Here is a 21,216-nt window from a genome sequence, read left to right on the forward strand (position 1 = left end):
TGTTCTATGAACTTTGGTGGAATTGATCTACAAATGCAAATGCGGAGGAATGCAATCTACTGAGTTCCATTGCAGTTATAAGTTTCTGTTGTTCATCATATTTTTGTTAGTCTTTTTTGCAGTTTTGTTGCCCTCTATGTTTTGTCACTGTGTGCTGTGAAACTAATATGGTGTCAAATCGTCTCTGGATACCTAAATCAATATCAACAATCTCCTCTCAGTTCAAGGGGATCAACACTGTGAACTGAACTGTCGGGCCATCGGGTTCAGGTTCTACGTGCGGCAGTCGGACAGGGTGGTCGATGGGACGCCATGTGGACAGAATGATACCTCTCTGTGTGTGGCGGCAAAGTGTAAGGTAGGTCTTTTATAATTTCATAAAGAATCCAGGGAAGAGTTTTGTTGTCATGCTACATAGTCCCATAATTGAGTTTACACTGTATATGTGGGATTTTTTAGCTCTGTAATACGTTTTCGGGCTTTGCTTAGCTTCATTGCTGGTACCAAAGACTCTTTAGGGTATCAACTTTTTTTCACGTTGAGATTTGATCCAGCAACCTCTCATGTTACTTCCTTCCATGGTGCTTGTAAAGACGTATACCTGAAAATAAAGCAGGCATGTGTTTTGCAGAAAAAGTCTGTTTAGCTTTCTCAGGCTTCTGTTTTTAACAGTTGTCATGTTGTCGCAGCTCTGCAACCTTCACATTTCAATGTCTTCCAAACAAAGTACAAATAATATAAAGACATGGATGATGAATGGAGACTTAACTGTCAAACTCATTAGTGGATTACTGCTTTCACCCAAATGTGCATTGTGAATGAGCAGGTTATTTTAGTAAACACATAATTTGGATATTCCATGGTGCAATCTTATCATATGAATCATATTTGACAATGAGTCATTTTTCTGGTATATGCTATCTGATATACTGTATGTATATCTATGTCTTATAATCAAGTAACCCAACCAAATCCAACCCATACTTTAACAATAACCCAGTCTGAAGATTTAATCTCAGCCCAGACTCATGTCTCATTTAACTCACGAATCACAGTCACTTCATTATATAAGGTTTGTAGGAGCCTGACAGTTCAACTCTGTAGTGGGACTGTTTTGCACGTCAGGCAGCAACTCTGACGCAGTGATGGTTGTGAGCAGCAGAGGGCACTACAGCATAGGACAGCTCCATGAAAAGCATGGAGGAGTGAAGTGAAGGTCAGGGTGAAGCTCTCACTTCCCCCTTGGGCCAAAGCTGCAGATCTGGGATCTCAATGTAGCACATAGTTGCACTTGTGACCCCATATTTAATGTACACCATGAAAACACACCTGTGAGCACAGAGCTGGAGAGACATGAGTCGCTGTGTGGGTCTGCTTATAGCTGGCAATGTATTCAGCCCTCTGGATTCATGACTAAATTCTTTTCAGCAGAGAAATATGTTGAAGAATGGAGGTCATTTCCAGTTGCTTGTGCTGACCTTGCTGTGTTAACCCCATCTCTTTCCCATGCGCTGTAATCCAGCAGAAATCTATGCAACAAAAAGATTTAATCAAAACAGAAAACCCTCTGATCTCTCATTTTGGCCTTGATCAGAGTCTCACTGTGAACACAGTCAACACCAAGACCCTCCACGTGGGTAGGTTGAATGATTACAAATAATGTTAACTGAACAATGATTTATGGGTCTGAATCAAGGAATTAAACACAAAGAAAGTGAATAATTTATTTTCCTGCCTTCTACTTTGCTGGATGATTATTTTAGGTTTCAAACTCATCATCAGCTTTTCAGAAAACTGAGCTATATCCCCACTGAGATTTTCTCAGCTGGTTCAGCCATTTGAATTGGAGATCACCCAATAAGCAAGCCAAGAGATAATATAAAAACATCTGGATAATTTAATTAAAATCAGAGCTGCTCTCAACAGTGAAATTAAACATGATTGTTTGGTAGTTGACCCGACAGACTCTGCACTCCCCTCCAAGGGTAACAGAGTAACAAGACTCAGCAGATACATACAATGACATATGGAATATACATAAATGCACAGGAGATGTGATTGTATGTATTTTGATTTAAAAAGAGACCAAAAGGGGGGAGGCTGGTAAAGACACAGCTAAACCTAACCCTAGCAGCAGCAGAAGAACCATAGAGCATGAAGGAATCACAGGGAAGAATAAGTGTCATTCACTCATCTTCGGTCCACTGTGCCTGACCTAACGCGATACTTTTCAAAATACTATAACAACAAGCAAAGCTTTTGAATTTAATGTTTTCTAAATACAAAATACCCAGTCATGACTGTGGATGACACAAAGACTGTTTATAAAGATGGACGACGCGTCGCCACTTCCCCGGATATGTACGCTGCTATCTGTCAATTATTTCCATCTTTATATACAGTCTTTGGAATGGCATTGTTGGTATGTTGGTTCACCATTTCTGTTTTTACTAAAGTATAGGATGCCATAAAAATACCATGCAAAGCTATGACATTTGCTCAAGATATCCAAGGTCTCTGGATAATTGCTAAGAGTTCGGTGATGCCATCATCTTTTCTCGAGTGCCACCAGCAGTTTAAAATACCAATTTGTCCAATGTTTTGATTTATAAACATGACTGTAAGAGTTATATTTCTCTCACCCTCAGCTGCACTCTGTCTTTAGTAAGTAACACATTTTTGCATGCTGATGGAAGCATTGATCTCAAAGAATTGCTTTAGAAATATCATTGAGCCATTAGCATGACCGTGTACTCTACAGTCTAAAATACAGATGACAACTGACATCCTATTATTGAATCTTGTAATATCATTTAATAGCTGATTGGAAACCAAAGCACACATCTGCACCACAGTTACACCCTCTCAGATGAGTAACTGACAGCGAGACTGATGCAATTTGTCTGGAATATATTTTATATGAACAGGTTTGATTTCATTTTAAACCCCTTTGTGAATGTCATTACAATCTGACATGTTGTTACATCATTCAGCTGTACACACTTATCTAACAGCTGTAATCGAATAACCTTCAGGCTTTAGTTTTTTTGGGGCTGCAGCAGCAGCAGTAAGGATCCATGTGGGAAGTAACTAGTTTTGATGTGGTCCTGGCAGCCTCCAGCTCTGCCCAGAGGCCAACAAGATTCTGCACAATCCAAGTGTGTGTTTTTGTTTGTGTGTGTGTGCGTGCATGTGTGTGTGTGTGTGTGTGTGTGTGTGTGTGTGTGTGTGTGTGTGTGTGTGTGTGTGTGTGTTGTGTGTGTGTGCACAAATAACAATGTAAATAGTACTTGGGATATAGTAAGATATTGCTCAAGATGAGAAGATGATTTTAGAGCTGATTAGTGTGGATGTGTGGGATGACCTCCCTATAGTAAAAAACAACATGCTTGTTGCTTGAATGTGCACAGCATTAGTGGTATCCACTGAGTTTAGGGTGAACCCTGCCTTCCTACCAAAGACGGTAAAATCTTTATGGATGACTGTAGTCCACCGGCCACCCACACATTTTTCCCAGTGCTGTTGATGGTTAATCTGACTCTGACTTCTGGTCAGTTTGTTTGTGTAGGAGAGAGAGGGGGAGTGAGTCTTCTGGGTCTTTTAGATGCCACTCGGTTTCAACCTTTAAAAATAAACTGCAGAATTAGTTAGTAGAATTTGATATAGGATGCTCACCTGCACGCGCACATTTGCTCTCTGCACGTGCAGCACCCTCTCTCAAAGGTGATGGTGGGGTGGCAGAGCGTGGATGGCAAAATTGACAGGTCATTAAACGGATAGTTTGCTCTGAAAATTCAATCATCATATACTCACTTCTATGTCAATGGAGGTGTTTGATTCCACAAAACACTTAAAAGCTCCTTACCCTTAAAACTCCAAGTGTTTTGTGAACTCAAACACTTCACCAACCCCTCCAGTGTCATAGTAGTGAGTAGATAATGGGTGAATTTTCCTTTTTCTGTCAACTATCACTTTAAGAGGGATTGTGTTTTTGTCATTTTGGTGCAACACCACCATATTCTGCTCTGGATCTTAAAAGTTCACCTTTCTTTGAGTCTGTCTGAGATACATTTACTATATGTATTTTTTTCCCCCTAAAACTAATATGGGGGTTATGTTAAAAAAATAACCCCCAATAAACACAATAAACTAAGCATTGGTCTAGTATTCCATTTGAAATAAAAGACTTGTGCACTACATGGTTGAGTAGTTGTCTCACACACAGCTGCTGTGAACTGGTGAACTGTCCCTAAGGCACAGAGCGCTGTTACTGATATACTCCAACCTGGAGCTGTGCCAATAGGAGAAATGCATCTGATTCAGATCAGATCAAAGCAAACAATTATTTCAAACTAATTATGCAATAGAAGCATCCCGCAGGTCACAGCCTGTCCTCACACAGATACTCAACATTTTTCCTAGAAGCCCAAAACACATAGATGCCTTTGCCAAAGGAAGAGCTATTTGTCATTGGGTATATGTCTCTTAAGGATAATTTTGAGTTGACTAGTTGTTTGTATACTGTGGAGGTGAGGGGGCTGGGAGAGAACCCTCACCTGCACCACGGAGGATCAATCAGCGCAGGTGAGAGCTGTTAGCTGATTGGTCCTCCCACTTTAAAAAGGCAGCAACTTCGCTGCCTCAGGGCGCCTCAGAGAATAGAGACCTGAGAGGAGCCGGACTGAAGATTGTCACTTTGAGTTTGTATGTTTGATCACGTGTGTGGTGGAATAAATATGTTAAAAGTTAATCACGACGTCTCTGGCTGTGTCCGTGAGAGCCCCGTGGCATGCACCACTGCCACATATACGTATTTATCCTGCTCATTATTTAAATAAGCAGGCTCTTTGTTGCGCAGTGCTGTGATTTCTTCAGAGGATTTTATACACCAGACTTTCTCAACCATTGGACCCCGGCCCATTTGTGATACTAGTGGGCCTCGATGGCCGCATACGTCGTCAGTTTTAGACGCCCAGTGACAGGTGAGCTAATGCTAACCGCTAGACTGTAGACTGAGTGATGGAAAAGTTCCTTAAGCGGAAAAAACAACTACAGTAATGCTGCTAATCCACCAAAAAACTTAAAACTTGTATGTAGGTACAACCCTGTATCATTTAATATGGTTTTGTTAACGGAGCTGACGATGGAGAGCCCAGAGCCCAGCGTGTGAAGTGCGGTTTGACGCTTTCAAACCATCATCATTTACCTCCGAACCCGTACATTGAACGGAGCATAAAACAACCAGTGGAGAAAGCAGAATTGCGGGATGACCGTTGCAGAGAAATGTGTGTCCGGTGTGAACAGCTAGGCTTTGTTGTAGATATTTAATACAATTAAGTTACATCAAAAACTAGAATCAATTAGCCCAAAACAATTAGGGATATATATATGTTAATGGACCCTGGACCACAACATGTATGACGAGGTGGGCCTTGAGGTTGAGAACCCCTGTAATACACCATGTCCTGCCTCCTGCTTGCTCTACGCAGACACCACCCATAACCTGAACACTCGTCATATTCTCCTGCTGTTGTGAATGCGTCTGACTCCTGCTTCATTCTTCATCGAAGGTCCAGACCCAGTTGTCCATATGTTTTCCCAAGTTCATTTCTGAAAAAAGGCTATATTATATGCACTTTATGCAAATCTATACCCAATATGATACTGAACATTTTGAGTTTTAAAGCTTGAGTGTCAGTGTCATTAAATCCCACAAAAAATGTAGATCCTTGTTTTACCACAGTAGTGTACTGCAGAACCAGACTGTTGCTGTGTGTCTGGCTGCTCTGGTGTGTTCTATTGCATTGTTTATTTTTAACTTCTGCCCCTGTCGGACAATGATAGAGTTGTCAAGTCAGAAGTCAGACAGAGTCCTGAGCTTCACCTCAATCACATCCTTCAGCAGCTCACAAGTCACCTTTTATTTGTGATTAAACTTAAGTTGAATTTTTGGCTTTTGTTTTAGTCCCTTTGCGTTTTTTCTCAGGCAGTTAACAGATTTTTCCATTTAGAAATATAAACATTTTGACTGTACCTTTGTGTTAGAGAGAAATGTGACTTAAATATGCTGTTATTTTAACTTTCCATAGAAACCAAACCATAGAGGCCATGTGATCGCTGTGGCGACACATTGCTGTTGATTAAAGGAAACACTGTCATGACCTTTGGCTCCTGGTGCCTCTGCAGGCGGCCTCCATCTCATAATTCTGAATCTGACACTGGGCCACCATCATATTTGCCTCTGACAGAGACTTGTGACTATCTTGCTTTACAACCTGAAACTAATGAGACAAATGAAGGTCTTTCAAGGTTCATACCCAGTAATTTGCAGTGTGGTTTTTGGACAGGACCATTAGCGCATGGATCGTTGGCTTCCATAAATTATCTGTGATATTGGAGCCTAAGTACTTGTACTGAACGCTTTAGGTTAGAGAGAGAGGAAAGGAGCCAAGCCCAATCTGATCCCGACAGGCTTTACAGGTTAATTTGTGCCTGAAAATGAGGCGAGCAGTTAATGTAAGCTGCACTGACTCTGTTTCACTGAGTGTGTCCTTAATAGACATGGCTACTTCTTGTTTTCTGTGATCAGCCTAGCCAATGTGATCAGCCCTAACCCAAATACTTCAAAGGTTCAGTAAAAGTACATGGCAGATTTCAAGGTAAATCTGTATACAATGTTTAGTGCTTGTGCTCAATTATACACTATCTACATTGTTGGGACATGGTTTTTGTGCAAAAAGGCAGGCCTCTCTTTCAGGCCTGTATTGGAAGTCAAAACCTGAGAGCACATGGCCTTTGTCTTGAGAAAGCCACAAGCCGCATGGGCTGGAGAATACTCAATCTCCCAGAGTGCAATGTGTTCTCTTTGTACTGAGAAGGTCAAAAACTCCGTCTCCCAGGAGGCAACATGTCCCCTTTGTTTCAGCATCTTCGCACATAGGTGCGAATATCTACCAGGGTCAACTCCAATTGGTCAGTCTGGTCCCATGACCAAGGGGCAACCGGGTCTATAAAAGATCAAGGCTCCCCCAGAGTCACTCTCTTTCTCCAACCCCTCGGAGGGCCGAAGGCTGCTCCAGCAGCGCTCTTCTCCACCGACCACCACTGAGGACAGCAGGCCGCTGGCCTTTCCTCCTGCATCGGCGAGTGGAGGAACCGGATTCCTCCAGCTCAAATATTCTCTTTCCAACAACTGGAGGTCAAAGGTCGAGCTTCCAGCTCATCTTCTCAAGAAAACCTCCACGCATCTCAAGCTTCTTCTAAACTCCTTGCAGCGACTCGGTGTCCTGCAGGTAAGAACTACGGCTTCAATAAGCAACTGAACTGCACAGCTCAACAGAACCGCGGAAGCAGAGACCACACGAACCAGAGACTCCAAAAGCCTGAACTGCTAACCGAACTGCACAGCAACTTTCTCCCTGTCCTTGGACTGGTAACATAATCTGGGCTTAATAATTTTACTAGGCTAAGCAAGACTGTTTATTTGATTCTGTGTGGAGTTTATAAGTTTGATATATGTGGTGATATTGTGTTACAAGTTAAATCAAGGTTAATGTAAGTCGGGCTCAACACAGACCCTGCCATTTTCTGATTAGCATTCTCACAGACCCCGCATATCTCTTCACCTACTTAGCTACGTCCCCCGACCAGAAGGAGGGGGGGGGGCCTGCTAGCTTAGAGATCTTAAAAGATCACAGGAAGGTGTGACTCTCTTTGTTAGCCACCAGCGAGACCCTCACACACACACACACACACACACCCACCCACACACACACCCACCCACACACACACACATCTTTATTAGTTAGTATATTGTTTAGTAATTGGTGTTTTATACTTATTATGTTTATAATAAATGCTTTCTTTTAACCTTGTCCTGTCATTAATGTTGCATAAGTGAAGTTTGCCAACCTCTACACTGTCAAGAACTCTATAAACCTTAACTGTTCATTATATAGTCTTTAATAGTAAATATTAAGATTTCTAATTGAACTAGATCTAAATGAGACTGATCTTAATCAATAAATTGGCTATCTTTTCCCTTCTATGAAGGGTGGTGCCCCGCGAGAACTTAGTCAAACTAAAGATATGATTTAATATTAATATTTTAAATATTAATGTTTTATTTTTCTATTTTTGATAACCAAATTTATTGAACGCCTAAAGGCCCACTAGCTTATGGTATCATTCCTAACCATTATTGCACAACAACATCCTGACTGTAAGGGAGTGTAGGCAGCTGTCCACTTTGAAGGACACACAGCTTTGTGTGTGCTGCTGGGTCTTTACCTTTCTGGGGGCTCAGAGGAGAGACTTCAAACCTGCTCAGCAGCACTGCACTGTGGATTTGATGGCTCAGCAGACAGCTGATGAAATATATGGGTTTGGACCAACAAGGAAAGGAGAAAAAGATTTCTCTCAGGGTGAATTCAGTGGTGGATGTAAAATCAATTTTTCTAAAGAAAGTAAGAGCAGGAAAAAATACCACACAGACAAAAAAATTACATGAAAACTTTATGACATTTTTTTAACATGCTAAGAGAGGGGAATGATTGTAAGTTTAGGATGTTCTGCAGTTCAGGAAGAAGACAAGAAAAAAGTACAAACAGCTATAAACCTGCACGTAAGTGAATGGAAAATATACAACTGTAAACGTGCAAATAGGAAAAATAATTCCAGCTTGAACAAATGTGCAAAACAGGAAACAGAAATTGAACAGTTAATCAACTGTAGGTGAACTGAATGAAGTGTAAAGTGGGTCAACAGTTAATTTAGACGAGTACTGGTGACAGTCTGCAGTAAGAGGAGTGTATGACAAGTGTATAAAATATCTATCTGCCCCAAAAATAGATTGATATGCTGTATGATTCTATTCTGGTTCAAATAACTTATATATCATACATAATCATGTATAATTATTTAGTTTCAGTGGTTTTTATTTCATTAAAGAAAACACTGTACATCATTTTAGTAATATTGTAGGATTATCTCAAATATTTGTTATTGTTTGATCAGTTTCTTTGGCCTAACTTTTTGTCCTCGAAAAGTAAAACACAACATTTCTCAGGGACTCACACGTCGACATGAGCACATTGAAAAAGCCGGCGCTGGAACTCCCCCTGAATGCAGTCACTCATTTCGGATGAACAGTGGAAGAATGATCCCTTTATGGTGGGAATTCCATTCAGCTGCCACTTCTCTCCCTTTATACCAAGGAAGTGCATTTGAGAAGGTTGTGTGTATTTTTAAAGGGCGATCACTGACCACACACTCCTCTGCTGGCGGTGGTGGGCCCAGCTGAGGGTAAAAAAATCTATCTCGCCTGGACTATTATAGACTCTGTGCTTGGTTTGCAGTGCTGATCACACTGAAGTCTGAGACGATGATGAAATAGCATTGTGTACAGTTCTGAACGATGAAGTATAAATCGCTTTGATTCGTGCGGATGATAAATGGGCCACATTTTGCTCGAGCCTTTAAAAACTATTTTCATTAATATTAATGTCTGCTAATATGCAGTGCAGCATTGACCTGACAGTTGTCAGCGCAACGTGTGATGTATTGTTGTCTCCTAATAAAGTGTTGTGACAGATAGAATGAGGCTGCGTCTGACCCGGTGTCAAGGTCTCAGGTGCAGTCCTCTCAGACTGGCGTGTTTCCCAGCACCCCGAGCGTGGCCCCGGCACAAACTCATCAAACAGGCCACTCCTCACTTCTCTGCTCTGACAGCTGCATCTGTTTTATTCATTCTCTCACTGGGGTGGACGGGCAGACTTGTTAAAAAGGGGGATGAGTGCTCTGATATACAGCCTGGCTGGCACATACTGGTCGAGGTGCCTCCATCCCATCTCTGTCTCGACAAGCACCAGCTGTAGGCTCACAGGGTGTTCCCCATCATCACCCGCAGCAAATTGTTATGGATTCATGTCAGCACGACCTCTCATCAGTAATTGGACTCAAATTAGCGCTAAATAAATTCAATAATGTTATTATCTGATGCTATAAAAATGGGGGAAATCATGATGACAGCCAAGACTGACTTATGATTGGTCAAGCACTTGTATCAGGGGGACATCCAGGAATCGGAATAGTTTGGCTTCATTTCTGGACAGTAGGAGTAAGTGGAGACACGTCATCCATCTTTATTTACAGTGTATGGGTTTAACTAGTTTGGCTACCCCCATTGGTCATGTGACCCTGATCTGTGGGGTTGTCACAGTCGGTCAGGAGTCTCCTGTGGCTCGACGGATGTCAGTGGAGGTAGGTCAGCTGCTCCATCACTTTAAGACTGAAATAATGCAACAACTAGCCAATTGGATGGCTTGTCATATATTTTGTACAAACCTTCATTGTCTTCTCCTCAAACTTTTCATCTAGCGCCATCGAACAGACAGAAGGTTCAGTTTGTCCGATATCTTTCTCTATCTAATAAATACCGGAAAAAGGAATACTGTTCCCATGAGCCACAGCTGTACTTCTCTTCTTTACCAGCGAAAGCGTGCATGCTAATTTACTGGCCTGAGACATTGATTGATTGATTGATTGATTGATTGATTGATTGGCATCATACCTATTAAAAGTCAGTAGGTGTTAAGCATGTAGCATTCAACGCAAAGCACAGCTGTGTCTCAGTTCAGCATTACAGAGCTGCTAGCCTGACTGTCGAGGCTTGCTCTTGTTAAACTGTTAAACCATGACTTCAAATATCTTGAAACACTTTACTGCCAGGAATCGCCTCTTAGAGTGCCAGTATTACTTTGACTGCATTGTAAAGAGAGAGTATAAATGAGCTGAATATAGGTTGTTATGTAATGCTCAATTTATCCGTGGAACAGAGATACACTGTGTCTTCTAACTTTCCTCCGGGGAGTCAGAGTTCAGGTTCAGCTGTGGAGCAGCAGCAGCAGCTCTGGAACAGGGATGATACATTATCCTTCTTAGTTGACACTTTTCAGGGCACTTGTTGCTGTCTTTTTGAATATGAGAACTCCAGGTTGGAGGATAGTTCAGACACTGAGAGGCTGAGATGCGAAGAAGAGGACAGATTGATGTCTTCGTTTTGGTCTAAACTTCCTGGATCCTGACGGGATCTGCAGTCCCCCCCGCTGGCTCTCACTGGCCCATGTCGGCCCTTACTGGCGCTGTGTGGCTGGTGCTGTGTTTCCATTACATTTGATTTATCTCTGGCGACAACATGCCCCATTGTGGGACCAGCCATCTCACTGGGTCACATTGGGCACCTGAAGCACTGGGATGGTGGCCCAGTCTGTAAAGAACCCTCACCAGCCTGACATGATAGAAAGTATTAACTTATTGCTTTGTCACAAAGTGGAGTCTAGCTCATTGTACGTATTTGATAATAAAGACACCCCTCGCTGACATCTAAAGCCACAAATAGAATCAAACTCTGCACTCTGGGAGGAACACTGAGGTTTAACTCTGGTAGTCTTGTTTGCTCTGGGTTCCAGACACTTGCTCTACCCTGCCACACGACTGCTGCGCTCTGCCACAGCTCATTAAGTCTTTCTTCAGGAGACAGGGGAGTGTCCAAGCTTCTGAGTGGGGGCTCGTTCAAGCCGCTGACCCATTTGATGTGTTTCCAACACATCGGTGGTTTTACTTTTCATATCCGGTATTTTATATTAGGTCTGGTAATTTCCCCTCAATAATAGTTGTGTTTCCCCCCCCCCCCTCAGTTCTGCCTTTTGTCACTCTTGAAATGATATTGTAAAGCATAAAAATAATGTTTGTATAGGCACATTTTTTAATAAATTGTCTGGATTATGTTGGTTTGGTGCCACACAGGAATACAGGACCACACGGAGAGCAGAAGTTGAGCCGGTGCTCGGCTCTGTGTTCCATTTCTTCCAACTTCCATTTCCTGATCATATTCTCATTCCTCAGCACAACAACAACTGGGCCAGCACCCGCAAATACTGATGTCAGCAGATATAAAGAAAGTATTTGCACAATCAGACCTGTGTGGATTTTCCTTTTTGGTCTTTTGTATTCAAAGGAGCACCAACAATACCTTTAGTAGTGATGAATGGAGATAAAACAAAGTGTAAGAAAGGAAATGAAACCCTGTGTGGAGGATTTTTTATGATTTATTGTTCTTTATTGCCATTTTGTTCTGTTTTATATTCTGAACAGCTCTTTTGTGATGTATGTTGCATCGTCTCAGTGATGCACTTTGTAGTCCTGACATGACAACATGCAATATCCTCAGTTTGCAGACTCTTGATATCATTAACTGCCTCATGATGGTGTGTTCAGTACGTGTGGAGACCCAGCAGGTGGACAGATCTGATAGATTGATACGTGGCCGATAAACTGGACTGATGACAGTGTCTGGGGGACAGCTGATGCGTATCGTGCTAGGTGGCTGACACACAGCAGGTTGAGTGCAGTGAGCCCCCAGGGTCCAGTCTTAGAGTCAGATTTATGGGGGTATACTACACAGATAGGAGGTTGTATATTTAGCACTCCGGTGTCACACAGGTCTTCCTCAGACAGACGGCCGTTGACAGGGATTGGCTGCTATCTGGGTGGCTGTCAATTGAAGGGACAGTTGAGCACATTTCATGCCTCGTCGGTTTGTTTGGAATGTCAGCGATCTGGAGCCGTTGATGTGTGGTCAGCACTCACTGGGTGCCAGGAATTTAGGGTCGTTTGAGAGTGAGATAAAAGATGAAGAGGTGTGTGTGTGTGCTTGTAATTGTAGGTGTCTGAGAACGTGAGAATATACGTTATTTGTGTGGGTGCTAGTAAATGTGTAAATCTATTACTAAGTGGGTGTATCTGCACTGTAGGTTATCTGCTGCCTGAGGTTAAACCCTCTGGTAAATGTGTCTGTTATCTGAAGGCGTCCAGCTGGACTGTATAGACATTAAACACAGAATCTGCTCTATTTGTTCCTCTTTTTGTCAGTCAGTCACAGTTTTGTGTTTCACAAAAGTCTCTTGTTAAGGTCAAGTCTGCTGAGTAACTAGTGGGGCTTGGAGCCTTCACTGGCCACATTCTGTGACCTGCTATCAAGTCTCCCTAGGTAAAAAAATGCAGTTGTCACTATGCCGGCAGACTTGGTTTACAACATGTAAGACAATAACATTCATTTTGGATTCATGTCTGTTCCAAGCTGAAATCATCAAGTTTCCAGTTTGAATCAGTTTTTAAATGTCCAGGCGAATGCAATTTAATAACAGTCATTTGCCAATTCAGATTCACATGCTGTCTTTGTCATGGTTCTGTGTGCCATAATGATGAGGTTGCAATTTTAAAGGGGCATTCCACAAACTGTATTTATGAAGATCATTTTAGTGGTTTGACTTTTATACCTCCACCAAGGAAGTTCTGTCTGTGTTTCTTTGTTTCTATGCAGCATTACACAAAAACTACTCAACCATATTCTATGAAATGTTATGAATGGGCCAGAGGAAGAATCATTTCGGCGTCAATCTGGATCAGGGGGCAGACCCAAGATTTCTTTCTTTCTCTTCTACTTTCTTATCACTGATTAATTCATGGACCTCATGAAGATTGTTCAGCTTTAGTGCTGGTATGCACTTTACTGACGTTCTGCTTTTTGTACTTTGCCATCCAGACATGACACCCTGTTGTGGAAGCAGAATTATGGAAATAAACACTTTAGGAGCAAACTTAAACCAATCAATCATCCTAGGAAGCTAGAATATACTGTGTGTTCCGTTGATGGCCATGATGTTGATCCAAACACCACAGACAGAGATGGGAAAACAATCACAGACGTCAGCTGCTGGAGTGTGTGATTGAAATGAAAGCCCACAAGCAGAACCTGTGCAGATGCTCCACGATGGCATCTGGTAGGAGACCTCTGATGTACAGTAACTGTTTTATATCTCCCTCTGCAGACCAATTTTTTTTTTTCAATGAAGCAAATATAAACAGCAGCCTGCCTCAGCCACACCTTGCCCCTCCCAGCACCAAATCCCCTCAGTCCACATGCTTTATAGATCAACTCTCCTCCCTCCTCTCCACTCCTGCCTTCATCAGTCAAACACATTTCTTAAAGGGAGCAATCATGGGACGAACAAGCCCGGCCTTGCTGCCTAATACATATCCCAGATGCACAGAAATCATGTGTTCTCTCTTCCTGTGTTCTTACTAATCAAGTTAACAGATTAGGCTGTTTTGGACGAGATGGATACAAATGAATGGAGATGTTGGAGTTGACATTTGTTGGATATTTTGAATAAACCTGCCAAGAAGTGGAAGTGCTGTGTCCACATCCTCTTCCCTCATCCTTAGCTGTGGACATGTATGGAGAATGATGTACGGGAGATTAATGACAGAAGCATTACAGCTGCCAGGTACAGTGTTTCCCTCTGAGGCCACACCTGCTAAAGTGTTTGCAGTCATGGTGACTTCTAATGAGCTTTGGTTTGAAATGTCCAACAAAAGCAAAGCGAGGCTGGAAAGGTGACAGAGACTAAGAAGAGGGGTTGAGTACAAATATTGTGTGAGTGTGTGTCCGACAGTGTGCAGCCCACCTGCTGTAGAGCAGGACTCTGACGTGTGTGCGTTGGCCACTGGAGGAATCAGGCGCCTGGAGCCAAAACCGATTCGAGGCCGACTCGCTTGTTGAAGGAAACAAAGACCCGCGGATGTACTAGAGCGTCAATCTGGCCTCTGGGCGCTTTGCCTCCATAATGAGATGTGTCCAGATCAGAAGCAGCTCAGGGGGAGCTGGAGAGCACGTCTGTAGGTCCTTCATAACGGATGGGCCGCTGAAAAGGGCCGTTCCTTCCTACGTGTCTGCAGCTGGACTGTGTTTTACTAGAGAGATTACTCAGCCGCTCACTGTGTGTATACTGTATGTGTTGCTCCATGGTGTCTTTGGTGTGTACGTGTGTGTTTATGTCTCGGTTGAAACCGCTCCAACATAAGCCAAGCCCGTTGCAGGTGTGAAGATAGTCGTCTCAAACTACTCCTCTGCCGTTGGAGAATATCATGAAAGGGGGACAGGTGGTAACTTGACATGAATATCATTACCCAATAAATACTTTGCAATCTGTTCAGCTAATACCTGCAGTCCCAAGGTTCATAGTAGCTGTTGATTTGACTGGTGTTTAAAGCTTTACAAATTTTCACATGGTAGTGTCTAAGCCAAGGGAATCCTGTCGTCCATTAATTCAATATACAGTATTTATCTATTTACTCATCTGTAATTCTTCTCTTTATCTGCCTAATGGATTGTAATAGCGTGTTTTATTTTAAACATCTTACATCTTTATTAGCTGAAACTAAACCTGTGTGTTTTTAAAGTAATTTTTCATGCACATGCAAAAAATGTCCATTCTTATAGCTGTAGTTGTTATCTGCTGTGTAGTAAAGCAGTTTTTAAAATGACAAAAAATGTAATTGCATACTAAAATGACCCTCAGGAGAGCACATACAGTATCTGTATCAACAGTCCCCCAAGCTGCACCAAATTTCACACACTTGTATATATTAGCTACCTCTTTTTTAATCAAGATCCGTGAATTATTCCTTGGAAAAAATTTCACAATGTGAAAGAAAGTGAAAAAGAATCCCTGTTTCCACCCTCTGAACCAGATCAGGTAATTACAGACAGGAATCCGACTTAACTTTTCTATATTTCAAGTAATACATCACATCTACATTATGATCTATTTGAAAAATAAAATAAATGTCTTGTCCTGCCATTCTGCTTTGCATTAATTTTAAGCTAATTTCATCAAATCTATTCCACTGTTAAGAACTTTGAACATTTCATTTTTTTGCTAGCTCTGACTGGGCTTAGTTAAGTTAGCTGGTTTACATCATATACTGAAATGGATAAAAAGTTTGTAAAAGTCATGGAGGATCATTTTAAGTTATAAGTAAAACTCATCATAAAGATTTGTAATAATGGTGTATCGTATCATCTTGTCCATCCTTTAGTTTCCCTCCATCTGTGCTCGGCTGCTCAGCCCATCTGACTCACAGCCTTTCAGTGCCTGTAGTAGTTGATTGTGCAGGGGCCTGTTGTGGTCTCAGTATGCCACTTCAAACCATAGAAGATTTCAATTATCTCATGTGTATCGAAGGCCCAGAAGTCTCTTTGTGCAGAACCAGGTCCAGCCACAATGTCCCAGGTGCGTTTGGGCCTGTCCGTGCAACTTTATGAGAAAACCAACTGTCAGAAACGAGGATGAAGAGCGTGGCCCTTCTCTTCCTTCAGTGTGTCCTGGTGAATTAGGGTTAAATGTTGTGGAAACAACAGTGGGACAATAAGAAAACCATATGATGAGTTGGGTCTCCTTTGCTGCAGCAGTTGAGCTTCCAGTGATGCCACGTGGCTCGTAAGGAAGTATTTGGGGCTCAAAGAGGGAAAAGGGTTCTTATTGTTTTTGAGTTTTTGTTACTGTATCTTGGGAGAGAGCAAAGAAAAGTATTTTATATATTCCCCTCAGGATCACAAGACCGTGAAACTTTATTATTTCCCTCTTTTTTTATGGTGTGGTTGTATTATTAGGAACTAGCATGAAGGCAATCCCCTGCTTTAGTGTGTAATTCTGTACTTCCTATTTGCTGGCATCCCTTAAGGATGTCAAAGACCACATGCCAATTATTTTCACACAGTGTAACCATGGTGGTTTTGCTGACACATTCATTTCAGCCGCCCTGCATAGTATTTCCTTCTTCTCTTAATTTGAAAATATTCCCCAAAAACTTCCCCCCTGACATCCAATTCACTTTCAGCTGCTGCCCTCTCCTCTCTACCTCCTTTCCCTGCTGTCTCCCTTTCCCTCCCTCCTATTCCTTTTCTATCTCTCACTCTCCCTTCTTTAAAAAAAACTCCACTCCCCCCCCCAATTCCTCCCTCAGCTGGTCCTCCCCCAGCTCAGTTTACAACGGGAGAGCTCCGAGAGATCTGCTCTGTAGTGAGAGAGCTTCATTTTTTTGGGCATTCTCAAAGCTGCTTTGGCGAGGAGGAGGCTGACGGGAGCGGCCGCTGGACTCGTGCGTGAGCCTGAGTGACTGGTCGGACCATTGGCGTGGCCACATGAGAGAATGCTGTCAGGACTGGCTCCTCTGCTGCTCCTCTGCCTCCATGTGCGTGCGCAGGGGAAGCTGCGGTCACAGGTAGGACCGGCCTCACCTATGTTGGCTCCTGGAAGCAGAGAGGGGATTGCCATGGATGCTAAAACTCTGCCTGTAAGAGTTGCATTGCATGATTTGTTGCTCAGTGTTTGCTCTCTTTCTTCAGTTAGGTTCAGGACATGGTTGATACATTGCTGCATGCTTGTCAATAAGATAAATGTTTGGTTTTAATGGACACAGTGATGAAATTAGCTCAGATTAGGAGGTCAAAATCCCTGGATGTAGATGCAAGTAGGCCTGGATCTCATTTCCATTTAGTTTTAGTGCTTGTAAGCAGAATTGGAGAGCGTCACTCTATGATTCGGAGCGTCAGTGCAGCCCTGTGAGCTGGTCCATCTCCTGAGTGGAGGTATTTACAGTATGGCTGTTTTCACTGTGGCTCTGATCACTCTTGGAGCTGTTTATTTTTCCACAGCACATTCACTGTCGGCTTGTGGGATTAGATTTCCCTCCGAGTGGAGGACTGGCCTGTCCTGGGACTATAAAGATGAACTGAACTCTATTAGGGATAGACTGCGAGCCTGAATTAGCCCGTCGGTGCCTGTGGCTCGACTCAGTTGGTTTTAGCTCACCTGTTTGCAGATGATTAATGACCCCGGTGTGAGGTGCCTGAGGTTGTAAATGCAAACTTGTGACGTGCCAAGGTCTTGATGAGGACGTCTGCGCCAATTCTACATGGTTTTATTCAAATATTGGAATCTTTCAATGCACAGAAGGTGGGTTGAGTTATGGAAAGTAATAGAGCAAATATTTGGTGAAATCAAGCTGAAAGAAGGAATTATGAATATTGGATAGAATTTGATCTAGCTATTACTACTGTAGCATGATGAGTCCACACAGTAGTCTTGTGGATATCAATTTTGCTGTTGTTCAGTCATGGAAAAAAAGTTTTGCTGTGCCAGACACACGGTTTTAAAAGGTTCTACCTAATCTCTTAATTATTAATGGATTTTTTAGTCGTAAATTGCAATGAAACTATCTCTGTGTCATCTCCCTGTCCCTTTAAAATCCAGGTGTACTCGAACTTGGCAGATTTATGTTACAATGGTGAATTTGCCAGGTAGTAGGAGAGAATGCTTCTCTCCAGAGGAAATGGATCTGCTGGCTCCTGAAAGCACGACAGCAGGTCATCAATGTGTGTAAGAAGTAAAGTGTTAGCTCGACGTGCACCTGCCCATGTACTCACATATTACTATCTTGACAATGTACTTGTCATTGACTTCAAAAGTTTTTGTTGGTCAACCATGAAATCGCTTTTTTTCGCTGTCTCAAGATAGCATAACGGCAACAATGCACCTGACCACACCTAACCCTTACACCGGCATGTCCACGGGTGCTCAGATGGACATACGTGCATTTCGTTTTTAAACAGCATGGGCGCTGAATGAGAAAATTACAAATATGATGGCGTGAAACTTGTGCCACGTGTAAGATAGAACCCATTATCTTGTGAGTCAGTTCAACTCAGTCTCACTGTCTGACCTCTTTGGAGCAATTCAAAAACTCCAATATTATACATTTAAAATAAGGTCGGCTGTGGCTCAGGAGTAAGAGAGGGACTTCCACGAATCAGACGGTACAGTGCTTGGTAAAACTGAGAAGCGCTAAGTGAAAACAGCACATTTACCATTTAAATCATGGATGTGGGATTTGGGAGGCGTAGTTCTGCAGAAAAAGATTTGTCAAAACCAATCGCAGATATACAAGATAGAGCGGAACCAACATTGGATGAAACAATCAGGAAAGAGGATCTGTAACAAACGTACAGAGCCACATAATGCAGCTCCTATCCAAATGCCAACAGTAATGTAACTTTTAACTGTAATCTGTTAGTTTTGTTAACTGCATTATACGTTGAACGTCCTCCCTTTATCATGTCACCAGTCCATTATCTCCTGGTGTTAATCCCTAGAAAAAAACATTCTGTCATCCAGATCCCAAAAACAGTCAGAGCAGTGATGTCAGCTGAAACCCTTTGCATTTTAAAGGCTGTTGATCCACCGTGCTCACTGCTATTTCGGAGTGCTTTACAAGCATGGGAGCCTTTAATGAAGACGCTGTGCCCTTCGCCCCGGGTTATGAGGGCAGCTGGTGGTATGGACGAGGCCTCTTTTTTACTGTTAGGATCAAAGGTCTCACCGCTGATTCCTATCTGCCGTCACCACTTGGCTTTAAATGATCATGTCTGCAGTTGGCACGATATCCTGTCAAGGGATGTTACAATACGTAAGTTGGAGAAGCTAAATATGCACAAACATATGTAAGTCAATTTGTAGATTCGCTGGCGGAATAACTCCCCCTTCGTTTGTCCTCAGCTCGTCTCATTCTTGTTACAGGAAATAATCAGAGTGTCTGTTTTCCTATTTGAGTTTGACACATGTTGCTACTGACTACAGGAGATATTATGTTGTGGAGAGTGGAAACTGAGAGATTACTGTCCAAAACACCAAAATGTGTTTCTGTTTGTCGCTAAAAATAACCACTGTTAGTCCTCTAGTAAGTGTTGCCATTATACCAGAGCCAGGAGGGAAATCTGAGAGACAAATTGAAAAAATTTGAGCTACTGATGAAGTCACATCTTCCGTAAAGAAGCAGCACAGAGTCAGAGTTTGATTCCTCCTGGAGCATCCTGCATTAAAAAGCTGCTCCTGCTTCACTCTTTACTAAAAAGTCCACTGAACACACACACACACGCACGCACGCACGCACGCACGCACGCACGCACACACACACAAACATATTTATACTGTTTATTCCAAGGTTTACATCCAACACCCTAAACTCTTATCGACCTGTTTCCACACAGAAGAGAAATAATTAAGAGTGAATAGGACTATGGAGGAAGCTAGGAGAGCTCCTTAACATACACCAGAGAGCTCCAAGGCATGGTCAACTGCCACAAAGACCTTCATGAGTGGGACTTTTAATGTGACATCTTGCCTCATATATTAATGTAGTTTCTTTGGTCTTCAAAGGAACCCTCTCTTGCCAATGGTAGATCAATGAAGTGAAGTCAATTCCTCTTGCATATCCTATATTATGTTGTATTAATGCAAATTACTATTTTGACTTTTGAGCTCATATACATGTACTCCTATAATATTTTAGGATGTCTTCAGAACATCATTACCAATTATTGAAGGGCCCTAAATCATGTCCAGTGTGACACTCACAAAGAGGAAATGACACTTCACTCAGTAAAGACAGTTAATCAGGGTCAGTCTGTGGTTCACTCCCTTTATTAATGAGCGTGTCAGATGTGAACTCGCTGGCAGGAGCTTCCATAGATGCAGATGTGTTTGAAGTGCTGACTGAAGAAGAAGCCGTGTCGCCTGCCCCTGCTCATTAAAACCAGCTGAAGGATCCACAGCTTCCCAGCATGTGGGAGGCAGCTGCTGGTAGCCATGACGACCGCAATGTGCACGTCACATGAGAGAGAGGGGGTCTGTTATCGTGACATATTTCATCCTTATCTAAACCTTGCTTTAAATCAGTCATAATCTGATTTATACATTTTTTTTGTCTTTGAGATCTTTGTCAGATCTCAGTAATGTCATTTCCAGACGCAGCGCCGTGACTCGTGGTCACTTCCACTATAAATTCTTTGTCTTGTTGCTTCTGTATTCTCACCTGGAAGTCAAGTTAGGCCCTGATCGCTTCTCCAGATGAGCTGGTGTGTCACAGCTGACCAAGTCGTGATAACTTCACGGGCTGTTGCCAAAGAACCCTGCACATTTTTGATGTGTGAAGAGCTGTGGAAATCCCCAGTGTTCAGCACACAGCCCCCTTTGACCCAGCGCTCATTAATATGTTTTAAAATACTGCACCTCTTCCATCCTGACATGTTTTTTTTTTTATGATAGGAGTGAAGATTATAGCATGCCTTTATTCCCAGAGGTCTCCTGTGAGGAGCTGTGCTAATGTCGCAGCGTCACCTGTCGGACAGGAAACACACTGACATGAACAAGAGAAAATCATTTAGCAATGGAATGGAACTTGTACATTTTGTTTGCAGCAGGTTTAATGGTGCATTTTAAGTCACAGAGAATATGCTTTTAAGGAGACAACAGT

The 21,216-nt window shown here is 42.4% G+C and overlaps 1 protein-coding gene across 1 annotated transcript in view; it reads left to right on the forward strand.

The window, feature by feature from the left end:
• The window catches only part of LOC132998891 (thrombospondin type-1 domain-containing protein 4-like), a 51,298-nt gene that overhangs the window by 9,523 nt on the left and 20,559 nt on the right, over positions 1-21,216 (forward strand). Inside the window, exon 6 of the mRNA XM_061068635.1 lies at positions 222-358. Within this exon, the coding sequence (XP_060924618.1) occupies positions 222-358 (137 nt within the window). The remainder of the gene's footprint in view (positions 1-221; positions 359-21,216) is intronic.

The sequence above is a fragment of the Limanda limanda genome, chromosome 3 (genome assembly GCF_963576545.1).
Source record: "Limanda limanda chromosome 3, fLimLim1.1, whole genome shotgun sequence".
Classification (NCBI taxonomy): domain Eukaryota; kingdom Metazoa; phylum Chordata; class Actinopteri; order Pleuronectiformes; family Pleuronectidae; genus Limanda; species Limanda limanda.